At 49.2% G+C, this 25,781-nt stretch overlaps 1 protein-coding gene across 1 annotated transcript in view; it reads right to left on the minus strand.

Moving 5' to 3' along the window:
- Positions 1-25,781, minus strand: part of CCDC180 (coiled-coil domain containing 180) — a 58,349-nt gene that overhangs the window by 25,483 nt on the left and 7,085 nt on the right. Inside the window, exons 5-21 of the mRNA XM_036261767.1 lie at positions 25,330-25,458; positions 25,125-25,235; positions 24,904-24,999; positions 22,445-22,608; positions 21,034-21,153; positions 18,359-18,438; positions 17,898-17,986; positions 16,132-16,254; positions 14,934-15,107; positions 14,062-14,177; positions 12,611-12,737; positions 9,756-9,795; positions 9,184-9,626; positions 7,736-7,965; positions 3,554-3,729; positions 1,226-1,406; positions 337-483 (exon numbers count right to left, since the gene is read on the minus strand). Coding sequence (XP_036117660.1) covers positions 337-483; positions 1,226-1,406; positions 3,554-3,729; positions 7,736-7,965; positions 9,184-9,626; positions 9,756-9,795; positions 12,611-12,737; positions 14,062-14,177; positions 14,934-15,107; positions 16,132-16,254; positions 17,898-17,986; positions 18,359-18,438; positions 21,034-21,153; positions 22,445-22,608; positions 24,904-24,999; positions 25,125-25,235; positions 25,330-25,458 — 2,546 coding nt within the window. The remainder of the gene's footprint in view (positions 1-336; positions 484-1,225; positions 1,407-3,553; positions 3,730-7,735; positions 7,966-9,183; positions 9,627-9,755; positions 9,796-12,610; positions 12,738-14,061; positions 14,178-14,933; positions 15,108-16,131; positions 16,255-17,897; positions 17,987-18,358; positions 18,439-21,033; positions 21,154-22,444; positions 22,609-24,903; positions 25,000-25,124; positions 25,236-25,329; positions 25,459-25,781) is intronic.

Genomic DNA, 25,781 nt, shown 5'->3' on the forward strand with positions numbered 1-25,781 from the left:
GTAATGAGGTACCTAGAGGAATCAAATTCATGGAGTCAGAGAATAGAATGGTGGTTACCAGTGGCTGGGGAAAAGGAGAGGGAGTTAGTATTTAACGGGCTCAGAGTCTCAATGGGCAAAGATGAAAACGTTCTAGAGGAGGATGGTGGCGATGACAACGCAACACTGTGAATGTGTATACTGCCACTGAACTGTACATCCCAAAACGGTGAAAGTGGACACCTACATTTTTAATGTTATGTACATTTTTTCACAATAGGAAATTAAGGGGGACATAACCGACTCTCAATAGAGAAAGCCTGCTGGCGCGCAGAGGCCCCGGATGCTGGCTCCCACCTGCAGCGCTTGATGTAGTCAATGTTGGTATAGCGAAGCTTGCCCAGGCTCTCCTCCAAGTACTGGCGGAAGCTGCGCAGGGACACCTGGATGACATCGACGTAGCTGAGCAGCTCCTGGTGCAGTGTGCTGCTGAGACTGGTCAGCCTGGGGACACGGGAGAGGCAGGGTGGTGACCTGGGCATGGGAGGGCAACCTGGAAGGCTGCTTGAGCTCCACCACCATGCCCAGCTGTGGGGCCACCAGAACCACTGCCCATCTCCTCTGGATAGAAAGAGAGGCATTAGAAGGAAGTTCAAAATGCCAGCATGTGCAGGGCACAGCGTGGAGCTCTCAGTGTGCGGGGCAGAGGGCACCTCTCTCCTCACTCCGGCTCCTGCCACCAAATTGGTAAAAGAATCCCCAGGTCCTACTGAATCTCGCCCATCCTCCAGCATGCTCGCTCTAACTCCCAGCAACGTGGCTCCTGCTCCCTGGTGTCTCCTGAGCGTACCCTGCAGGTTTCCTCTTCACACCCAAGTCCACCCTAACCAGCCCGTGTATCTGACCACTGCATGGACACCTGTGAGGCCTCCTCACCTGTCACCTGACAGAGGCCTCCTTGAACACGCAAGAGGCTCTATACATCCCTGATGGCCATCCTAGGACCCCTTGCTCGGTCCTGAGTGCATCCCTACCTCGAGCTGGGCCAGTGCTCCTTCCTGGTGGGAGGATTCTGACCCTTCCCACCATCCTCCATCCCAGGCCCAGGGGCCCGAAAAGAGAAGGTTGATCCAGGGCCTGGAAAGCCCAACTCTTTTATCCACCAGGGAGGGACCACTCCTTTGAGAGCAGCCAGCTGGCTGGGTTCTAGGCCCATGAGGCCAGGGTGGGGACTCCAGGCCCTTACTTCTGGCTCCTGGTGGCATTCAGGAAGACGTGTTCCATGTCGTAAATCCTGCTGCGGAAGTTTTTAGTCTTCGTGTTTTGCTCTTCTTGGAACTGGGAGAACATCAGCTGCTCCTTCCTCAGCGCCTCCGTCACCCCGGCACAGTGGCTGTCCAAACGCTCTTGATGAAGCAAGAGCTCGGCTAAAAGGATGAGGGGAGCTGAGGTCCCCTGGATCCTGAGTCACCTCGGGATGTTCCTTTCCTGGACAGTGCTGGCTGCCTTTCCCAGCTGCTGCAGAGCAGGGAGCACTCAGGCTATGGTCTCTCATTCTGCCCCGCTGCCCTCACCAGGGCTTGGCTGGGAGTGGGCGCAGATCCCAGGGAGGCCCATCCGAGACTGCCTCAAGGTCTCTAACTGGAGAGGGGGCTCTGCCCCGCTATGGGCAGGCTGGTCCTTGCTGGTGAGGACACCTGCCTGCAGCTGAAGGGAACAAGGCCTGGGAAATGGAGAGTCCAACCTGGGAGCAGGTGGGATGGGGCAAGGTAATGGAGAGACCAACCTGGGAGCAGGTGGGATGGGGCAAGGTATTGGGGAGGGCACAGATCTCGGTGAGAGGGCCCAGGAGACAACAGCTAGCCCACAGCTGGGCATTTGGGGGTTGTTCCTTTAGATCAGTGGCTACTCATTTCCAATGAGCCTGAATTCCAATGGACTTCTAAGGTGTAAGAAAAAGAACCAGGACTTTGGCTTCAAAAGCTCCATCATAGGCCTTAGAGCTGGCAGACAGCCCCAGACCACCCTATCTGACCTTCCTATTGCTGGGAGTGGTGAAAGTGCTGTGGTCCCAGCTCTATAAAAAATGAACAGTGTGCTCTGGGATGCTGCTTCTCTGGCCTTGACTTACACAGTGTGCATTGGCCAGGGAGCCAGGGAAGGGGAAGGAAACAAGGCTTCAGGAAGCATCTTTTTTCAGATGAAGACAATGAGGTTCCAAAAGTCAAGGAAGTTGCCTAAGGCCACGAACACTGGGACTCCAGGCCAGGTTGTCTGATTCCATAACCATTTCACTGCCCCAGCCGATAGGAGGTTGGGTGGGATCCTGTGGGGACTGTCTGCAAGCTCTAAAGGTCTATGATGGAGCCTGAAGTGTGACACAAGTGAAAACTTAACAGGTCACTGAAGGATCTGAAAGGGGCAGGGAAAATAATAGAATAATAGAGAACTAATGATAGTGGGGACTAGCCATAGTTATAAGAAATATTAATCATCCTTGCTCTGTTAATTGTGATTGCTTTGTTCTGATTAAAGAAAGCCCATTCTGACCTGACCGGGAGCTGTACCCCCTGGGTATTTACCTCGGAAATGCTATCCATTCTCCTTATCCAAGATCTGCCTCCTCATTATGGAAAGATTAAACAACCTTGGAGTCTTGGAGGGGGTGCATTGGAGACAACCCTCTATAGGCCCCGGACCACGTCCCCCAGCCCGAATTACTACCCCATGCCTGTAATTTGTAACCATTTCACCCATTGTTATTCCCTTTGCCTACTTCCCCAGGTATTACCCAGTATAAGCAGTTTGGTTTAAGGGGAGAAGGAGAGCATATTTTTCAGGGATACCCACTGCTCCCCCATACTGCCAACAATATTGGAATAAACACTCATATATGATTCAACCTTGTCTCTGCTTAATTGGCTCAAGTAGTGACAGGCAGCCCAGATCCACTGGTTGTCTGGTTTCAGGTCCAAATAAAAGTGTGCCTCCCACCCATTAATGGAGTTCTCTGCCTAAGAGGGAAAAGGTACCTCTTTTTAAGTGTTATAAATTATACACTGGAATTAATGGCTACCACTTTGGAGGCTGTGGCTTGCATGAGGCACTCAGGATTCCTCACTGTACCACTACCACCACCAACATCCCCTTCTGCAGGTCAGAGATGATCAGAGAAGTCAGGTAACCTGCCCAGAGTCACACAGCTGCAGTGGTTGAGCCTGATATCTCTGATCCCTGAGCTACAGGCTTGGCTCTAGAGCATCTTCCATGTAGGTACACATCTGACAGGCATATGGACAGATCTGGGATTACACAGTAAACACAGGATAATACTCTTCATTTCAGTAAATAATGTCCTTAAAAAAGAAAAAACAATGACAAAGTCCTGACTGAGTATTGTGAGTACTACCTTCTCTGCCAGCCCGGGAGGTGCAAACCCTCACAAACATCTCCCACAGTGTGATAATAAGATCAAGGCTGTGTGGTGCGCACTAGGGCAGCTAATGAACGTGGAGCTGTGGGGGCACAGACACCAGGGGCAGGGGCAGGCGGTCTTCCCAGGCAGGCACTGTACCTGCCCTGACATTGTGGATGTCCTTTTCAATGCGCTGGGCTCTTGGCTGGTGCAGGTGTAGGCGCAGCTCCAGTTCTGAATTCAGCTCATCAATCTTGGTGGCCACCGTGACCCGGGCTTTGAGAGCACATTGGTCAAACCACTTCTCTAAGTGCTCAAAAAAGCCAGCTCGAAGTCTGCGGGAGAGACAAGCGAGGGACACCACTGCCAGCAATCATGACCAGGGACAGATCTTTCCATATTGATAAAATGCTTTGCCCTTTCACTCTTTCGTCCTTATTTTATTTCCCAAATGCACTGTATGTTTTGATCTGGGCGGACCATCATTTTTTAACCATATCCCTGCTGGAGGACATTGGGTGGTTTTCAAACATTTGTTCTTACAAAGAAGGCCACAGTGTACATATGTCACGCGTAGAAGCATTTCTGTAGAGTAAATTCCCTGAACTGGAACTGCCAAATCAAAGGCTAAAATACATGTGATTCTTGAGGATACAACCAAAGTGCTCCCATTGCAAAGCAACTTGCACTCTCCTCCGCAGTGAGGAATAGTTCCCATGGCTCCATAGCCTCAGAGTACACTGCCAAATTTTTAAATCTGACAATTTTGTCATGTTATGGCTGAGACTGAGCATATTTTCATTTAAGACTATTTATTTTCTTTCTCTGCATACTATCCATCAGTATCTTTTGCCCATTTCTCTGTTGTGTAGCTGCTTTTTGTCTTATCAATCTCTTTATAGAGGAGCTCTTTATATATTGGGAACATGAGATCCTTTGACTGTGATGTTAGTTACAAATATTTTCCCAGCTTATCACTTCTTCCTCTTTAGAATTTATGTATTGTTAAGATAGCTATGTATAGCCCTGGCCGGTTTGGCTCAGGGGTTTGTGTGTTGGCCCGTGGACCCGAGTCTCGGGTTTGGTTCCCGCTAAGGGCACGTACCTCGGTTGCAGTTTGTCCCCAGCCTTGGTTGGGGTCGTGTGGGTGGCAGCCAGTTGATGTGTCTCTCTCACTCGATGTCTCTCCCCCCCACCCCCCTCCTTCCCATTCTGTCTGAAGATAAATGAAAAAATGTCCTTGGGTGAGGATAAAAAAAAAAAAGATAGCTATGTATTGTTTAGATGTCCATTCTCCCCAAATTTATCTATAGATTCAATGAGATAACAAAAAGTAATCTCAGCAGACGTCCTCTTATGGAAACTGAGGAACTGATTTCAAACGCATATAGAAATACCAATGGTCAAGGATAGACAAGACAATCTTGGAGAAGACCAGATTTGGGGGACTGACGCTCTGGAATAGTAAGACTCAGAATAAAGAAACAGTAACCAAGCAAGGTGGTGGTGATGCAGGGACAGACACACAGAGCAGTAGGAAGAGGCACAGCAGAGCAGTGCTGAGAGGGGAATTTTCTCAAACGGCCTGGGGTCAGCTGGTTATCCACATGGGGAAGAAATTAATGTTGATTCCTCCCTCACACCATAAAAAAAAATCAATTCCTTGCCCTGGCTGGTTTGGCTCAGCGGTGAGAGCGTCGGCCCGCAGACCAGAGAGACCCGGGTTCAGTTCCCGCTAAGGGCATGTACCTCGGTTGCAGTTTGCCCCTGGCCCTGGTTGGTCATGCGGGTGGCAGCCACTCGATGTGACCCTTTCACGTCGATGTTTCTCTCTCTCTCTCTCCCTCCCACTCTATCTGAACAAAAAATGGATAAATGTCCTCGGGTGAGGATTAAAAAAAAAAAAATCAATTCCAGATAGATTTTACACCTAACTGTGGAAGTTTAAAACAATAACATTTGTAGCACATAACAGAGGAGAATACTTTCATGACCTTGGGGCAAGCAAAGATTTCTTAGGACACAAATTATACTAACCCTAATGAAAAAAATGGAAGATTAGGACCTTACTACAAAATAGAAGTGCTGTTCATCAAAAGATACCTTTAAGAGAGTAAACGAGGTAAGCACAGAGAGGGAACGAATATTTACCATGTATTTTACCTGACAAAAACCTTATATCTAGGGGAGGTAACTAACTCATATGATTCAATGAGAAAAAAAGATAGACAATCCACCAGAAAAAAAAAAGATTTGAAGATAAAATGACCAAATGGCCAATGAGTGTATAGAGAGGTGCACAACATCATTGCTCATCAGAAAAATAAATATAAAACCACAATAAAGCACCACTACACAGATACCAGAATGGCTAAAATAAAAACCATGGACAATACCGAGGATCGGCAAGCATTTGGAGCAAGCGGAACTCTCACACGCTGTTGTTAAAAACTCTTCTGAAAACTCTTGATAGTATCTTTTGGATGTATCACCTCAAGATGGACACACATATAACTCTACGTCCCAGCAATTCCACTCTTAGTTATATATCTAACAGAAGTATATACACGTATGCTAACCAAAAGACTTGTACATATAAGAATGTTCAGAGTGGCATTGTTGATATATCCCCAAATGGGAAACAACCCAAATGTTCATCAGCAGTAGACTAGACAAATACAATGGGCTATATTTTTGTAATGGAATACTATATGGAAATAAAATATGAGCAACAGCCACATAAATAATACATATGAATCTTACAAATATAATTTTAAAAAACTGACATAAAACAGTACATTCTGTATGATTCCGTTTAAATAAAGTTCAAATACAAGAAAACTAATTCAGAAATTAGAATACTTGTTGTCGTTGGGGAATAGAGGGCAGTGATTTGGGACAGGTACCTGAGGGGGACCCCTGGAGAGTTGATAAGTTACACTTCTTGTGGGTACTGGTTGCCAATTATCTTTGAATAATTCATTGCACTATACCTTCATGGTTTCTATACTTTTTGGTATGTAGGCTATCTTGCAACATGCAAACCTAATCATTTAAACACAGAATTATTTTTCTAGCCCTGGCCAGTTTGGCTCAGCGGTTAGAGCGTCGGCCTGCGGTCCGGAGAGACCCGGGTTCGGTTCCCGCTAAGGGCACGTACTTCGGTTGCAGTTTGTCCCCGGCCCTGGTTGGTCGTGCGGGTGGCAGCCACTCGATGTGTCCCTTCACGTCGATGTTTCTCTCTCTCTCTCCCTTCCTCTCTCTCCCTCCCACTCTATCTGTACAAAAAATGGAAAAATATCCTCGGGTGAGGATAAAAAAAAAAAAAAAAGAATTATTTTTCTAGTTAGTTCCAAGGCCAAATGGCATAGTGTTTGGTTCAAGACTCTGGAATTACAGGGTCTAAATTCATACCATGGATATAACCACTTCCTCTCTCAGAGATCTTATTCAAGTCACTAACTCTCTAAGCCTCAGTTTCTTCATTGTTAAAATGGGCTAATTCTCATACCCCTCTTATAGTTATTGAAAGTATTAAATCTTCTCAATAAATATTGGCTCTTATGCTGGTCCTTGCTTCTCTTTGTTTATGGGCTATGGAGAGGACAGCCTAAGGCCTGTGACAGAGGAAGGAGGGGTGAGGTCAAGGAGAAAATACTACAAAGGCCAGACTTTATTCCTTCTATTCCCTGCCCATGTATAAACATGGCAGGTGGACTAACCAGGTGCTCTATAGCTGGTTAGTCCTAGCGAGGGCAGTATAGAGCCAGGAGGGTAGTGGAAATACTATCCTAAAGCCAAATGCTAATTTCCATATTTGGTCCAAATTCAAACATGAAGGCCCAGAAACTTGGGGGTTAAGAGAGGTAAATTCTCAGTGATAGAATTGTGGGTCATTTCTATATTCTTCATTGTACGTTTTTCAATTTTCTAATTTTCTGTATTAAATGTGTCACAAAATCAGAGCCAAATACCACACTGATATACTCACACCTATGGTCTATATCTATAAATTATTTTTTAAAAGTAAGAAACCCTAAGATTACCAATGGGCAATGATCTAGAACCCAGAAACATCTTACAGACAAAACACTGCCTTAAGTACAAGGCCCAAGACAGCAAGGCATTCTGGGACAGGTGGAAGAGTCATTCTCACAGAGGATACCTGTGACTGCAAATAATTCCTGTGCATCTGCTATTTTTTATTATGTTTCTCATTCCTACCCTCAGTTACGCATTGACTTTTTCTAGCTGCAATTAGTCTATTTTTTTGTTAAAATAATTCACCTTGTTAATAAAACTCAGGACAAGAGAATGAGAATAAAAGAGTTGCCTACTCACTGTTTCTTAATTTCTGAAACTAGTGCGGATGAAATTATTACTCGTTCTAGGAACTTGGTGTTGGAAGTGCCGTCTATGAAAATGGAAGAAAGGTTGGTGTAGGGCCTCTGGCAATCCTCCTCTTCTTGTTCCAGGGGTATGAAGACAAAATAAGTGTTCCCACTGGAGACTGTGAAGGACTCCATGTCCTCAGGGGATTCAGCCCCTAGACTCTCTTCCTGGGCTTCGGACTAAGCAGAAAACAAAACTTTAGATGTGATATCATCAAACAGACTTGGGGACCCCAACCACAGGTTCCTTGACATCTGAGGTTGTAACCCTGTGAGCCGAATCTGGCCTGTAGCTGGTTTTTGACCACATAGTGCTTTTAAAATCAGGAAATTCCACATATAGTCTAGATTTGGGGATTCTCTTAAAAATCAGAAAATCTGCCAATTCTGAGCCTACTTCCCACTTAGCATTGTTGTCTGGAACTGAGTAATGATTGCATGGTTGCCATAGGCTGGATGTTGGATGTCCTCGCAGAACTTATATCCCCAATGTGGGCCTTTAGAAGGTGATAAGGTCATGAGGGCAGAGCACTCATGAATTGGATTAGTGTCCTTATAAAATAGACCCCCAGAGAGCTCCCTTGCCCCTTCCACCATGTGAGGACACAGTGAGAAGATGACAGTCCATGAACCAGGAGGCGGGCTCTCACCAGACACCAGATCTGCTGGTGCCTTATCTTGGACTCCCAGCCTCCAGAACTGTGAGAACATTTTGTGTGTTGTTTATAAGCCTCCCTGTCTATGCTGTTCTGTTACAGCAACCTGAATGGACAAGACAAGACTCTTTACCACTTGTTACCTTTTACCCTTGGTCTCCAGCTCTTTTCTATTACATACCTGGGGCATTTGAGTTTGAGATCCCTCCTCAGAAAGAAGTTTCATGTGCCATTTCTTCCACAGAAATACAGAAAAAGAGTCTTTTGCAAGTTCATGATTATGAAACTCAAGTTACTGTTCTGTGAGCTTGAATGTGTTGGACAAGATTTAATAAGATGAGAGTTACTTCCTTGTACTCTGTGGAGAGCTCTGTCTGCCAACCTGGAGATGGGTCTTTTGTTTTATACAACCAGAGAATGAGAAGAGAAGGGATAGAGAGGCTAAGTTGATCTGTACAATAAAGAGGAGCTAGGAAATAGGGGATACCAGGGCAAAAGGAGGAAGGCTATCTGACTTCAGAGTAGGTTGTAGGATGGGATGTGAGGAGAGGAAGGTGAGTTTTAAAAACCATTGATGAGAGATAAGAATTAGATCCCTGTTGACAAAAATAAAAGGTGTGCAAACCTTTGTGATTCTTTATAGGTACCCCAGGGAGACTGTGACTGGGGACTCAAGCTTTCATAACACAGCAAACATAACACACTTTCCCCATGCAAAAGCATAAATCCACTGCTTACTTACCTCAATCATAGATAAACTCTCTTGTTCTTCCTCTTCCTCTTCCTCTTCCTCCTCCTCTTCCTCTTCTTCCTTCATCTTCCTCTTCTCTTCCTCCTCATCCTCCTCTTCCTTCTCCTTTTCTTGAACCATCACATTTTCCTGGTTCGGGGATGGTTTTAAGGAGCTGTATCCTTCAACTTGCATTTCTTCTAATTCCTGAATAGAGCCATCTCTCATCCCATCCAGCTCTTCACTCAGTGTGAATTTTCCCTGCTGGTTCACTGCCACCTCTTCATTTATGAAGGGCTCAGTGTCTTGATAGCTTTCCTCTTCCATCTCTTCTGCTGGCCAGGGGGAACTTGTGTCTCTACTTCTGCTTTCCTCACTTTTGCTCATTTCCTCTTTACTCTTTTGCCTCCCCCTCAGTTTTGTCATTCTCTCCTGGAAACACTTTTCATGTGCGTCTGTTGAGAACCAACCCCAAAGCACAAGGAAAGACAGGTTATCAAAGTAGCCTGAATTGAGTATCCCCAGCCCAAAAATATACAAGAATGGAATCAGGGAAAATCAGGCTTGACTTGGAAATGGTTTACCTGGTTCCCTGAGTTTGAGAATGACTTCCCCATCCAAGTTCTACAGGGGAAAAAACACAGGACATGGAGTGAGCAGTGCTGTCTTCCTCTGGATGTCCACCTCTAAGGACATCTCTTTTCTTTTAAGTGAAAGGACCTGCCTCCCACCCCAACACCTAATGCAGGCATTTCATGGAGGTTTGTCAGGGTGTTCCCAATACAGGGAATCCATTTTCCTTAATCCTGAACAGACCAGCAAACCCTTTCATTACAAAGTGGGCATCAATAGAATCAAATCTCATTCTGACACAGCTTTAGTAGTGCCCTGGAACAAAGAGCCAGAAAGTATAAATTGAAAGATTAAAACAAAGGGGCAGAAATCCGCTGCACCCAGTTCATTCTGGGCTCAAACATACAGAATAAACATGACTTACAAGATCTGGGAGCCTTCTAGTTAATGCTACCAATCCCTTGGGTGAAGTTATAGATACAGCGTACCATAGATAAGTGTGCTCTGTGGAGTTTGCAGGTCTGGATTTGAATCCCAGCTCCTTATATATTGGGTCACCTTGGGCAAGCCCATTTAACCTTGTGGGGCTCAACAACTATGAGGTATCACCTCACACCTGTCAGAATAGCCGCCATCAACAAATCATCAAACAGTAAGTGTTGGCGAGGGTGTGGAGAAAAGGGGACTCTAGTACACTGCTGGTGGGAATGCAGACTGGTGCAGCCACTGTGGAAAACAATATGGTGTTTCCTCAAAAAGTTAAAAACTGAACTGCCATTTGACCCAGTGATCTCACTTCTAGGAATATACCCTAAGAAACCTGAAACACCAATCAGAAAGAATATATGTACCCCTGTGTTCATAGCAGCACTATTTACAAGACCTAGGATCTGGAAACAGCCCAAGTGTCCATCAGTAGATGAGTGGATAAAAAATCTATGGTACATGTACACAATGGAGTACTATGCAGCTGTAAGAAAGAAAGATCTCTTATCCTTTGAGATGGCATGGAAGGATCTGGAGAGTATTATGTCAAGCAAAACAGGCCAAGCAGAGAAAGACAAATATCACATGATCTCACTTATTTGTGGAATATAATGAACTAAACAAACTGCTGAACAAAACTGACCCAGGGACATAGAGGTGGGGTACAGACTGAAAAGCCTCACAGGAGGTGGGGGTGGGGGAGAGATAAACCACAGACCTTATATGCATGTATGCATGACCAATGGACATAGACAACAAAGCTGGGGAAGGGGTTGGGAGATGGAGAGGAGGGTGTCAATGGGGGAAAAAGAATAAACATCTGTAACAAAAACAAATTAATAAAACATAAAAAAAAAAGCCCTGACCGTTTTGCTCAGTGGTTAGAGCATCGACCTGCCGTCCAGAGAGACCCGGGTTCGGTTCCTGCTAAGGGCGCATACCGCAGTTGCAGTTTGTCCTCGGCCCTGGTTGGGTCATGTGGGTGGCAGCCACTCGATGTGTCCCTTTCACATCGATGTTTCCCTCTCTCTCTCTTCCTCTCTCTCCCTCCCACTCTACCTGAACAATAAATGGAAAAATGTCCTCGGATGAGGATTAAAAAAAAAAAAAAGTGTCCTCAGGTGAGGATAAAATAAATAAATAAATAAATAAATAATAAAATAAAATCCTGAAAATAAAATCATAAGAAAAAGAAAAAAATAAAACAGAAAAGCCTTGTTGGGCTCAGAGTCCTCCCTCGTGACATGGAGACCATGACAGGGCCTATCCTTTAAGCCAAGCAACCAGACTGATCTCACCCTCCTATTGCTTAAGCTTTGCCTCACCCCAGGTGCCACAGGGGGCATTTGTGAGCAATTGGAACGGAGATCCCTGCCTAGAGGAGGGATTCCCTGAGGGGCCAGGGATCCCAGGTACACAGGAAAGCCTCGGCCAGTGTCAACCACACTCAGTTACAGCTCTCGCCAAGCAGGACTCTGGCTTGGTGTGTGGGAAAGAGCCAGACTCTGGGAGAGTCAGACCAGGACCTTCCAGGTATTCATGCGTTACCCAGGGGCAGTCACTGTGTCTGAATTACGTGCAAGACACTGTGCTGAGGGCACAGCAGAAGTATGGCTTCCTGAGGACAGGTCCCTGCTGAGGGCAATCCAAGTTGGATCAAAGTTAGGCACACCTGCCCTTCAGGAGATACCTTCAGCACATGCTCCCAACTCCTGTGTTGGACAGCAACCAAGGTGCAAGCACTCTCAGAGAGAGGCGAGGAAGGTGACATGGGAGGTAAGGATGAGAGAGTGGATGGGGCACTTGTCTCTGGTAGTGGACTGGAAGTATGGGCGGGTTTGGGATGTGTGGGGACAGGCAGGTGCCTGGGGAGGAGCAGAATGAGGAAGGGCGGGGCAGGGGCAGGGGCAGGAAGACTGAGGAGTTAGCTGAAGCAGGGACAGTAAGGGGGGAACCGGGTGTGGGCCTCTGCGGCGATTGGGGGCTGTGGGTTGGGATTGGGGGCTGTGGGTTGGGTTCGGTAGAGGCTGCAGAGTTGGTGAGGCCCTTGTGGGCAGGGCAGTGGGTGGGTCAGAGCTGTGTTTTGGGGGTTATGTGGCAGTGGTGGGTTGGGTGAATGAACTCAGAATCATCCAAATTTGCCTTTTTATGATCACTCCATTCAAGCCTGAAAGCCTGTGTTCTGAGCCCTTCAACCTTTCTTAGTCAGAGAAAGAGAAAGTCTATTTTAGAGATGCGTTCAGCTTTTTACTCCGTGATGTCCTGACATAGATTCTAACTCCACACGGGTTAGGGGAGGTGTTCAGAATGGAAGCAAATCAGAACCTGAGTCCTCCTTTGCTTCTTGATGAGTGGCCGGGCTTTTTCTATCCCTCTGTACCTGTTCAAAGATTTCCCGCACGAAGAAGTGTCGGCTGAGGTTGGAGCTGTAGGTGTTGAGTTCTTTCAGTATGATCCCTGAATACTCCATTGCTTCTTTTGTCAAGAGGACATGAAAACGTTCATACCTGGGAGGTAGGCAGGTGAGACCGTCATCTAAGAAGGGCTCAGCTGAGTGTGAAAAAGCCCGTGACCCCATGGAGGTGGGCTGGAATTTGGCATTTAGCTCTGCACAGAGCTGTATAAGTTTCTTTTACAAGAAGAGTCCTTGGTTTGTTTTAATATTTTTCTGATCATATAAGGAATACACACTCCTTGTAGAACATTTAGAAAACACACAGGAGAGTGTTCTCTGCTTCTTGTAACGGAAGTTCCCACTTCCTGCCCACAGTCCTAACCCTGTCCTTGAACTTCACCTACATTATCCCATCAAACCCTCCAGTGCCTTAAGACTCAGACGTTCACCTGTTTCCCAGGTAAGGAGACTTCCCAGGGCGTTACTCATTTGTCTCAAGACAAACTTCTAAGTACTGCAAACCATCAGCAGTGCAATTCGTGCTCTGTGAAGGGTCCTCACAGAATTAGCTGTACAAAGGCACAAATTCACAAGATGGTTCACAGACAACTGTTTTTAACTTTGAAAAACTGGAACCAATCTCAAAAAGCTGATCAACTGGGAGATGGTTAAATCATTATGAAGCAATCATAATGAATTCTACATGGTGATTTAAAAACGGAAATACATTTGTAGTTATAGAACAATTTGCATAGTATGATCAAACCTTCATTTTAAAAACACTATATATGTGTATGTATCCACATATACACATGCCCATAAAAACAAGAAGTTGGGCGGGAAAGAGGGGCATTATTCTGCATGTTTATATTGGTTAACTTTTTTTCTTTAACAAAGACCATGTATGGCCCGGCCGGTGTGGCTCAGTGGTTGTGTTGACCCACACACCAAGAGGTCACTGGTTCGATTCCCAGTCGAGGCACATGCCCAGGTTGTGGGCCCGATTCCCTGTGGGGGCCATGCAGGAGGCAGCCAATCGATGTTTTCTCTCATCGATGTCTCTATCTCTCTCTCCCTCTTCCTTCCTCTCTCTCTAAAGTCAATAAAGAAAAAAATCATTAAAAAAAAAACAAGAACAAAAAACAAAGAGCATGTATGTTTTAAAATGTTAAAGGAAGGGGAGGGCCTGTGCTCTTCGTGTTTAAACTACAGGGCCTTGAGCCCTCCCTCCACAGACTCTCAGATCGGAGTTCTCTCTGGAGGTCTGTGTTGATGAAGCAGTGCTACCAAAGACCACAGCCTTCTCTAAAGTTGGGGTCAACCTCTTAATCTTGAGTTTGTTGGGCGTACCCCTGGGCTCCAAAGCAGGCAGTTTCTGACCTTGAGTATGAATACCAGGTCATCCCCTTCTGTCTTTTGGGGTCTGGTTTGCCTACCTGCATTTCATATCCTTCAGAAAATCTTTGGTCTTTTCCAGGTGAGACTTCAGTGTTCCCTCACTGCTTTGCTGCCTCAGTTGGTCCAACAGCTCATCAAGGTGGGCCTCCTGGGCCTGGCAGCCATCCCCGAAACAGGAGGAAGCAGACAGGAGTTACCAGAGCTTGCGGAGTATAAGTGACATGCAGAGACCCTGCCACTGGAACTGAGATCCAGGCACCAGGGAAGGCCCAGGACTCTCTTCTCGACAAAAAGGGCACTGCTCCAGGCCTTGGGGCTCTTCTCTCTGCCTGGCATATTCTTCTCTGTCCACCTTACAGCCCTGGAGACACAGCTCAGATGGGACTCCTCAGGGACACATCCCTCACATCCACCTAGCCTGGTCTGCCACACCTTCCCAGGGCACCTGCTCTTTGCCCTCACCAGTCGTACTTGAAATCAGATGCTGAGCAGACCCCCTCCACCCCCTAGACTGTGTACAGGCAGGCGGGGTGGGAGCCAGCTCCCTGCCAGAGGCAGATGCTCTGTACCCTCAGTCTGTCTGTCTTTCATGCTCACTCTCTTACAGACACATTTGGATCCAGGGACCCACTGCATCGCCCAGACCAGACTCAGGTGAATATTTTCTACTCCCATCTGGTCCCATGACCAAGGTGAGCCTCAATCTCCCATCGGCTTAAGTTTTATAGCTAACTTGAGGTTTTACATTTAAAATGAATTTTTGTTTATGGTGTGAAGCATGGGTCAAAGTTGTTTGTGTTTCTTTTTTTGCATCTGAGTGCTGGCTGAGTTCACAGGCTACCAAGCAAAACCATCTGGGCATGGCCTTCCCTCCTCCCCCGTGGGGCTCCCCTGAGTGCTGGGACCACACCTGGTTCTCCAGGCTGTGCTTCTGGTGCTTCTCCTCCATCCGCTTCCCAAGCTCCAGCTTTTGCACAGACAGCTTGCTCTGATGTGCCTCCCACAGCTGCACGGCCTCCTGGAAGTAGCGGAAGATGTCCAAGCTCTGCTGCTCTGTCTGCTTCGCTAGGGTCTCAAAGGATTTCTGCAGTGATAGAACCCAGAGAAGGGGCCCTGAGTGCCAACTGCCCCAGAGGATTCATACCTCCAAAGACTGACCATTACTCCCTGGGCACCACCCCTCAAGGTCTTCTTCTGGGCCTCACCTTAGATCATAGCCCTCCCTCCTCTGGGACAGCATTTCTAGTCTGCCCAAGGCTAGAAATGTGGTCTGGCTGACCCTGCAGTCCCATGTCTAGACCTGTCCGTGTCCACTGAAGTCACTGACAGGAAGAAGATGGAGTTTGGGGCCTGGGCACCAGCATGGGCATCCAGGTGGCTATACCCATCTCGGTCCGGGCATCTTTCCTTCTTTGGAGTTCTCTGACTCAGCATCACAGCTAAACACCACACTCTGCTGTTAAATCCTCACTTCTACCTCTTTAAAAAATCTATGTGTCTTGTGCTGTCATCAGTGTCAGGAGTCAGCAAATGTGGCCTGTGGGCTAAATGTGGCCCTCCATTCTTTTCTGTTGACCCTGGGAGCTAAGCACAGAGTTTAAATTTTTGAATTGGAAAAAGTAAAAAAGATATTTAATGATGTACATATTATATAAAATATAAATTTCGGTGTCCATGAATAAACTTGTATTGAAACACAGCTACACTCACTCGTTTCCACATTGCCTTGGGCTGTTCTGTGAGATGACAGCAGAGTGAGAATTTGTCAGAGGTATGACAGCCCACAGAGCCTACAGTGTGTACTCTCTGGTCCTTACAGAAAACGTCTGTTGACCCCACTCCAGATTCTCAGCGTCGTGGGGCAGGGGCTTATTGCTCCCGTGGCCCTTCAGCACCCAGACCGAGCAAGGGCTCGGGAGCCTTCAGTGTGGTGCACAGGCATCTGGGAGTCAGGGGTGAGAGCCTGGAGTGCCCGGGGGAGAGGGCCTGCTCTGAGGGGGGCCATGATGAGGGAACTGGACTCAGGCCCCCAGAATCCTGTTCTCCTCACAGCCCAGGGCCCCGGTGACCCTCCCTTCTCCCCAGCAGCACGGGCCCCAGCTACGCACATCCAAGGACTCCAGATCCTCCTCCACCTTGCTCTGGAACTCTCCCACCACCTGGAAGAAGGACGGGCTCACCACGCTCTCTGCCTCCTCCTCGGTGAAGGCTTTCCAGTCCAGCAGCTGCTCCTGGAGGGGGCCAGGCGGAGTCTGGCTTAGGGCTGGTGGGGGCTTCACCTCGGGCCCTGAGGTCTGCCTCCCACCAGTCCCTGAGAACCTCGGGGAACCCTCACAGCAGCGGAGATCCGTCTGTGCGGTCCGCCCACTGTGTCCAGGTGCTTTGTGCTGCCCTCCTCGTCTCACTGAGTCCCTCGGAAATGGTCTCGCTAGCCCCATTTTGACAGATGAGGAAACCGAGGTTCAGAGGAGGAAGTTTCTGGAGGCATATACCTGGCACATGGTGGGGCCCGACCCCGAACTCAGACCTGTCCTACTGCAGAACCTACGGGCACGGCGACCATCCCACATGGCCTCAGCATGGCTGCAGGTCAGCCAGGGCTCCCATTTCCTGTGACTGGCTTATGCCAACTGGAAAGGGCTCTCTGCATTAATAAAGCCTTGGTTTATGCCTAAAATCTAAAATAAACAAACCTCCCCCAAATTAAAAATCTGTCTGCGGTTGAGTATTTCCAGTGCTGCTGAGGAGGAATGCGGTGCGGCCTGCAGGCTCCGTGCTCACGGGGTACAGGTGACTTCACACTCGATCCTGCACTGCGGACAAGGCACCGGGAGGAGGGTCAGGCCCAGCGCTCAGGGCCAAAGGGGAAGTCCTGGCCAGGCAGGGAGGCGAGTGCCGGGTGGGGGGCTCTCAGAGGACACAAGGTTTTCCTCCTCCTCTCCCTCCAGCCTATATTTCTGAGGTCTGATGCCCCTAAGAGCTGACTGGGAGGCACGTGGCTGTCCTGAAGGCCACAGAGCAAATGGGCAGAGCCCTGTGGGCTTGGGCAGCCCCTGGGCCTGTCCCACACTTGGACTTCTCATCTCCACGTGGGGCTGGTGACACCCACTCTGCAGAACCTTGTAGGATTCAAGGACAGCATGTGCCAGTGGGTGGCACGGCCCACAGAAGCCACAGCACCTGGGCGTGCAGCACACTGCACAGCGCTCCGCTCCCCTCAGAGCCGTGGTGGCCGAGCAACGCTGGGCAGACAGGAGGGGGTGGAGTGGCAGGGGCTTCTTGGGGCAGCAGGTGGGCCCTCAGAGCCTGGGACTCCGACGGCCACAGCTGCCGAGTGAGACCAGCAGACTGATTGGGCTTTTTTGTTTGTTTTTTCACCTAAAAAATATTACTGCGGAGGCAGGGAGAGGGCATTTGACAAAATGTTTCCTTGTACCCCAGAAAACCAGGCATCGTCACTGAGAGGTCTGTGGGTGAACTCACTGCCCCCCCCCCTCCCAGAGAGGTGGGTTAGGGTGAAGAGAACGGCTGGGTGTGGTGGCAGTGACAGTCCTGTTCATGAGAGGGAAGCACTGGACACAACCCCATGGTGTGACCTCCGCTGACAACAATGTCAAGTGCTGTGTGGTGCCGAGTGTCAAGGGTGAAGTCTGAGCGCTCAGAGACTGTATAACTTTGTGAGGTCATGGAGGGCTTCCTGGGGGTGTCATTCGTGCTGGGCTACACCTGAGGCGTAGGTGGGAATAACAGGGGGCCCGGGGCCCAGGCAGAGGGCAGAGCTTCCGAACACCCATAGCCAGTGAGGGCCTTGGGCGCGTGAGCAAGGAGAGCAGGCGCCCAGGGCAGAGCAGGGGCGGGCCGGGGGGACGCCCACCTTGCAGTGCTGCGCCTGCGCCAGGCACTCCTGCCAGGTCGTCTCATACTGCAGGCGGAGCCGCATCATGCAGTCCAGGTGGTAGGTGTCTCCACGGGGAAGAAACAGAACATGTCAGCTGCTCTTCCACAGGGAAGAGGGGAGATCAGAAAGAGGAGCTTCCCCTTCACTAAGGGCAGTGTTTTCTCCCCAGTAAAGTGCCCGAATCAGGACCGCAGGTCTCACCAGAAGTATCCTCCCCATCCTGGCTCTGCCAGGCAAGGCTGGTGGTCTGATAAGAGCCCTCAGAACTTCTGCTTCCATCCACACCCCATGCCGTTTCCCCCAGGAGGGACATGCCACCCACTCCTGAGTTTATAAGAAACTCAGACAACTGATTGACCCACAGGCTGCAGCTGCTATGAAGCTACTACTTGAATAGAGTTCTGGCGAGAGGAGTGAAATCCGCAAACCTCACTCACCGAGGTCCTTATTCAGGGAGTTGAAAGAAGAATACCATTCATCCAGCTGAGCTTTGTTGTAATTGGGGGGCAGAAGGTCACTGGGGGAGGAAGATATGACAAGTAAGCCATGCATGAATCAAACCTTCACTTGTGGAAATTGGTAGCATCTGCAGGGAGCATGCTCCAGTTACTAGCTGTGTAAATAATGGAGAAACCAAGCGACTTCCCGGGGGTCTCCTGCGGCCAAGTGCACACCTTATGAAAAGGTAATTCATATTAATGAATTTGTTACTTAGAAAATAAAACTGATTTCCCTAATGGGGAAAAAAACAGCTTACATCACTTGAAGAAGGAAGCCACTTCTAGGACCCTGATCTAAGATAACAATATAAAATGCGCACAAAGGTATGCAAAAAGACAGTCGCTGAACATGACTGTTTATAAATACAAGAAAATCACAACCTTCATATCCTACAATCGGGAATTGTCTAAATAAAGTACAGTGACTCTTCTTGTGAAGTCATTAAAAAAGGGTGGCAGATTGAAAAATGGCCTAGTATCATTAGCTCCTCCCATGAGGAAGTAGAGTCTATTTCTTCACCCGTGGGTCTGGGCTCAGCCAATGGGACCTTAGCAAACAGGACACAGCAGAGGTGGGAAGGCCCTGAGCATTTCCCTGCCCTCCCTTGTTGCAGGGATGTCTTGTTCCACCATCACCGTGCCTACAAGCCTGGACCAAGCCTCCTGGCTGCTGAGAGAACAAGCGGAGAGAGGCCTCGGCTGTCCCAACTGAGGCTCTGGACATGGGAGTGAGGCCGTCCGAGGGCATCCAGCCCCAGCCAAGCCAGCCCAGACCAGAGGAACTGCTTAACCGATCCACAGAGTCATGAGAAATGAGAAATAGTGGTTGTTTTAAACCACTACGTTTAGGTGGTGTTTAATGATATGAAATAATGCATATGGCTAGAGGGACCACACAATTTATTGTTCAAACTAGGACATTTTTGACAGTGAAAGGAGGGATGCTATTAATGATTATGCCAGGACAAGACATGCAACCCAGGATGGTCTTGGCACCCTATTATGGTGGGGCAGTAAAGAGAAAAAGGACGGTATGAGAGTGTAAACCACATAAGCTGAAGCCTAAACATGACACTAAGTGCAATGTGGTATCCTAGACTGGGTCCTGGAACAGAAAAAGGACATTAGTGGGAAAACTGGTAAATCCAAATAAGTCTAATGTTTACTTAATGGGAATGCATCAAAGTTAATTGCTTAGTTTTGACAGATGTCCAGTGGTAACATAAGATCACATTAGAGAAAACTGGGTGATAGATAAACAGGAATTCTGTGTGCTATCTTTGGAACTTTTCTGTAAACTTAACATTATTCCAAAATACAAATTAATTTAAAATTTATTTCTAGCCCTGGCCAATGTGGCTCCATTGGTTGAGCATCATCCCTGCATCGAAAGGTCACCAGTTCAATTCTCGATCGGGGCACATACCCAGGTTTCAGGTTCAATCCCCGGCCAGGGTGCATGTGGGAGGCAACTGATTGATGCTTCTCTCTCTCCTCCTCTCCCTTCCTCTCTCTCTAAAATCAACAAAAAACATATTTTAAAAAGTTACTTTTAAATCACATGCACACATGCTTATTGTGAATAAGACCATCCCTGAGGATCCCCCATGGACTTTGCATGGGGTCCTGGAAACCTTAACAACACCCACAGCCCTCTCCCCACCTCACTGCCCAGGAGCCTGCAGAGGGCCTGTGCATGAGCAGCTGGGGGATGTGCAGACCCAGCAGGGTCCTGGGTGCCGGCACTGAGTTTTGCACAGTTGAACAAACAGGGGCTCTGAGTCAGAAATAAGCGGTCATGGAAAACAACAAAAGCACTTCTCCTTGCTTTGAGATTAATTTTACACCTGCATGAAAATGAGGTTGCACATGGAGCAGGAAGTACCAGCCAGGGGGAGGCCATGTGGGGCTCTCATGGTCATTTACATCCTGGGAGATCGTAGGCTCTGTGGTGGGGAGACAAGAACCTGAGTCCTGGGGTTACCAGGATGGGAGGGACCAAGGAAGACATCAAGTGTCTCAGCTTGCAGGACCACACAGGCTCCATCCTGCTGCTGAGAGTGGATGCTACAGGCTCCCGGGGCAGTGGGCTCCCAGGGTTAGAACATTCAGTGTATCTCCCGCCAAACAGGTTATTATGGGATAAGAGCTGGGTGAACCGGGTCTGAGGGGGTGTCCACAGCCTCTACCAGGTCCCTTGTCTGACAGCAGTAGTCTCCTCACTGACCTCTGGGCCTCCAGCCTCAGACCACTCCAAATTACCCTCCAAACTGCAAAGCTGATGGGGCCACTCTGCTCCCCACTATCCTCAGGAAAAAGTCCAACCCCTTAACCTGCTCCCGCCCTCTGCCCTTCCTTCCAATCGATTCCTCCCAAGCTCTCTGGCAGTCAGGCTAAACTTCTTTCTGCAGTAAATGCATCATGGTCATTGTGGCCCCCGGGGTTGGAACACCTTAGAATGTGGGCCCAGGAGGCCAGCCCAGGGCCAGAGAACCAGGAGGTGATGGCCTGGCCTAGAGGAAGCCTCGGGAAGAAGCTCAGTGCTGGGGACTGTGCCCGCCTCCCCTGTGGACCCCGGAGGCGCCCCTCCCCAGCGACCCGTCCCGCTGTACCAGATGGAACAGAGATGCTTCAGCCGCTTTCCTTGCAGGGCTTTCTGGTTCTTCAGCATGCTCTCCAGCTCCTTCCTCACAGCCGGAGGAGTCTGGATCCGCTCACTGGCCATGAAGTCACTGGGTGTCCAGACACATCGGCACCATGGAGAGGAGAGGCATGGTGGGTGGGAGGGCTGAGACGCATGGTAAGAACACCCCAGTACCCTTACACCGCCCCAGCCCCCCGCCCCACCTTAGGCCTCTGGGACCCTGAGGAAAGGAAGGAAGGGGAAAGGAAGAACAACTGAGGGGCTGCCAGCGAGGCTCTGGCACTAAGAGCACGGGACCAACAGGCGCAGATGCGGGCGAGGGTGCTGACTGCTGCCTGTCGGCTCCGTGACCTTGGGCGAATCACTGCCCCTGGCTCTGAAGCTCAGTTTCCTCTTCTGGAACAGAGCTAATGATGATAAAGACCCAGCAAGATATTGCAGGCAAAGCCCTTAGCACAGTGCCCGACTCATGGGAAATTCCCAGTAAATGTCAGCTCCTGCCATCATTGTTGATGATCACTGACATTTGTGAACAACATCTCAAGCCCAGAGCAGACACTTTTCATGTGGCATCTTGCTGACCGTCACTGAACCCTGTCACCAGCCCACCATGGTGCCCTCTTTGCATGAGACAAAGGCTCCAAGAGTTCAAGTGTTAGATCAAGGTCACAGGAAAAGTACAGGCAGAGTCAGGTCTCAGCAGCTTCCTTCATCTACAGACCCTGGTGCTCTCCACCTGGAAATGCAGATGTACAGACGGACCCCTCACCCCTAGACCCGCAGCACAGATGGACACTCTTTGGTGCCCTCCGACATCTTGGCCCAAGGCATCCCTTTCTTAGCAAAAGAAAGCCTTGTTTGTTGGCCAAAAGGTCCAAGACCGTTTTGTTAACAAAAATGCCACATGGCAGAGGACACGTGGAGATGGGTCCTCACTTCACCTCCCCTCCCGTGGCGAAATTTGCCACCAGAGGGTGGGATGCATCCAAGCCTGAGGGACAGCCACTCTTCTTGGCCCAGTAATGCAGGGCTATGTGCAACTGTGAAGAGTGGAAATTGGGCATAAAAGACAAACGCTTCCAAACAGTACTGCTCTCAGAAAATGCTTATGACAGAAATAAGATACAAATCTACATGTGCAGTGTGGGTCTAAGAAAGCCTGGGAGAAAATACACCAACATATCAGCTGTGCTTCCTACTGTGGTGAGGCATTAGTGGTGATTTTAAAGTTCTTCTTTGTTCTTTTATCTGTTTTAACTTTTTAAAAAATGAGCACATATTACTTTTACCACTGAAAAACAACAGCACTTTAAAGCAACAGCAAAAACGAGGATCATGCCGCCCCGTTGCCCGGGCAGGTGAGCTGGGCAGCCACTGACCTAAAACTCCGCACCAGGGCCTCCTTCTTGAGAGACTTCCAGGCGTCCAGCAGGCTCTGCCAGCGGCGGCGGCTCTCAAGCTCCTGCTTCAGGGTGGCCTCCATCAGGTTGACAAACAGCTGCGCGAGGGCCCTCCGGTTGCCCAGCAGGGCGTGGTTTATGACCTGTGGTCACAGGCAGGCAGGCTCTTGATGGGTGGGGGGGCTCATGAAGGTCAGAACAAGGCTCAATTGGATAGGGTGGTGAGAGGCTGGAGAGGATCTAGGTGAGGTGTAGGCTAAGGGCCTGGGGCCCAGCGCGGCCATGGCCAAGCAACGTGGCGGCAGTGTCCGAGGAGTTCTGAGGGGTCACTGGACATTCAAAGAAGCTGCCTGGGGCTCAGTGGCTATGGACAGTGGCCAAGGTTATTCCTGAAGGCTTAACCATGAACTGTGACCACATGAGCTTCAACCCAGCTCCAAAGCCTCCTCAGGTGGTTAGACACTGACTTGGGGTCACTGGAGTTAAGCCCTCCAGTGGGCTCTCAGTGTTCAACTGTATTTTGTTTTTCAATTTATTTGTTTCAAAAGCAGAGCGCTCAAGCCATCAGGGACCAGCGCATCTGGCTGTGATGAGGACCGGGACCCAACTGCCAAGGAGGCCAGAACTAGAACATCCATTGGCAGTCACCCCAGTGGTTCCCTCCTGGGCACCCTGGGCACGGCAGTGGGAACCTTCTTCATTGTGTGGGACTGTTCTGCACTTAGCATCCCTGCCCCCATCACTGAGAGCAGCCTCTCCCCTCGGCCCAGGGACTGCAACATCCCCAGATGCCTCCACACATTTCCTAAAACCCCACAGACATTTCCCTGAGGCAGGGGGGGAAGCTGCCCAGCGCAGTGATGAGAACTTCCTGTAGCACTTGTCACTAGAACCTGAGGTGTGATTCCAGCGGCACCTCCTAGCATTGGTAAGCATCTCCTGAACCTCCATTTCTGCAGCCACAGGATGAAGATATGTACAGCACAGGGAATTTGTGAAATTAAATGAGATAAATGCACCCAGAGCAAGTAGCAGGTGCCAGTGTTAGAGCAAGTAAAAGAAACAGGCAAGCCAGACAGTGAAGCAAAAGCAGGGCACTGCTAGCTCTCCCTTCCCTACTGGATCAGACGGACAGAAGTTAGGATTCCTGTTCATCTCAACACGAGAGCTGCCAGCCCTGCCAGTGTGGCCCAGTGGTCAGTCCAAGCACCGAAGGGTTATGGGTTTGATTCTTGGTTAAGGGCACGTACCTGGGCTGTAGGTTCAATCCTGGTCCACCGGGCATATGTGGGAGGCAACTGATCAATGTGTCTCTTTCACATCGATGTTTCTCTCTCTCTCTCTCTCTCTCTCTGTCTCTCTCTCTCTGTCTCTCTCTCTCTGTCTCTCTCTCTCTCTTTCCCCCTCCATCCCTCCCTCCCTTCCACTCTCTCTAAAAATCAATGGGAAAAAAATCCTCTGATGAGGATTAGCCAGAGAGAGAGAGAGAGAGAGAGAGAGAGCGCGCTGCCATTGCTGAGCCCTCTCTTATCATCCTCTAAACAAGTGCTGGGGGTTAAGTATTATTATCCCCATTTCATGGATAGGGAGTTCCAGGTATAGGCGCTGAGTTATTTGGGGAGCTCTCACGTCTGGGGGATGTGAAGAGGGATGTCTGCGCTCGCTCCCTGTCCTTGCTTTGTGCTGGACCCCAAGGCACAGACCTGTGCTGCAGCCCATCTGTGATTCTGAACGCTGTACTCCCTTCACCATCATCTGTCCTGGCTTTCTGCACAGGACCTGGAAACCCATGCAGGCAAAATGCACCTCCGAGTAGCCAGAAGAAGCATCCTTTCATGCAGCAGAGGAGTCAGACTTAACTGACTCTGGAGACATCCAGAACAGCCTTGACTTTCTTGTTTTGTTTTTTTTTATTCTGAAAGCAGCAGCTAGGGGAGGCTGGGGTTGTGGACGGGGAAGCAGTAGGGACAGCCACGGGCAGGCATGGTTCAGCAACAGGCAGACAGCCAGCAGGAAGAGAGACAAGAACCACCAGGAAAACTAGACAAACAGAGCAGGCTGGGGTCAATCATGAGGACGCAAACCACCCCGAGACTGACAGCTGCAAGACGATGCCTCCACAGGGTAGCACTGCGTACCGCACACGGCAGCTGAGGCATGGCCCAGTAGGTGCTTATAAGGTGGTCAGTGCTCAAAATGATGACGCTGTGTTGGGTATACTGGGATTAAGACAGCAAGGAAGCATAAAATGTACTTCAGAAAGATTTCTATTGGAAATACTTACAAAGATTCTGGTTCTGAACCTAAGTGGCCAACCTGAGTTGCTTGGAAATGCTGTCTATAAGAAGCCCGTCATTCCTGAGACCCCAGGCTCTGGAGCACCCTGGGGTCCTGGCTCCTTCTGCACATGATCCCCTCTGCACATGAAAACCACTTACCATGGCTTCTTTATTTATCAGCCGGTACACGTCGGGCTGCATCAGGTAGGATGTTTTCTCTATGATTTCCACATATTTCTTCAATACGTTTTTTAGCTAGAAATGACAAGGTGTCATAGTTAGTGACTCTCTCTTTTCCTGGATAACTGAAAGGAAACAGATGATGCCTCATAAATCCCACAAGTGGAAATCACCAAGAGCCCATCTGTGGGCCAGCTCACTTTATCTGCCCGGGAGAACTCGAGTGAGTGCAGTGTCTCGTCCAGCTCCTTAATCCTCTGCTTCTGGAGTAGGAACTCCTCGGCTACCCGATCCCACAGCTCCAACAGGGTCTGTGCCAAGAAGCTCGGGTCAGGCTGGGAGGACAGAGGGCAGGGAGGGAAGGAGGACTGGCATGGGGCTGGCCAGCCCACGAGGGGGCCCTACTTGGATGTTGTAGTCTTCCAGGTTGTTGTCATTTTCCACCGTTTTGAAGAGATGGTTGATGCTTTCGTCACACTCAGCCAGTTTTTGCAAAAGGAGTACTCCTGGCTCCAAGATGAGCGGTTCCATTTCCTAAGACAGGCCAGGAAGGCGAAGGCTATGGCATCAACCACTTGGTGCCGGAGGACGCCCCCCACCCATAGTGGGAAGCAGCAGCCATGGTCCTGTCTCAACAATAAGAATCATTACCTAGACCTAAGGAGTGAAGAGTCACTTATTAGTTCGCAACTAGAGCAGAGGGGCAGGCACTATTCAAGGTACGTGCCGTGAGCCAGACACTGCTATGTGCTGAGCTGAGCACTTGTCCTCAGACTCTCTTCATCCTCATCCCAGACTCAAGAAATATTCATTAAAGAAATGGTCCATAAGAAATTCCAGGTTGCCTGGCTAGTGTG

This window comes from Molossus molossus, unplaced genomic scaffold (assembly GCF_014108415.1).
Source record: "Molossus molossus isolate mMolMol1 unplaced genomic scaffold, mMolMol1.p scaffold_m16_p_14, whole genome shotgun sequence".
NCBI classification, from domain to species: domain Eukaryota; kingdom Metazoa; phylum Chordata; class Mammalia; order Chiroptera; family Molossidae; genus Molossus; species Molossus molossus.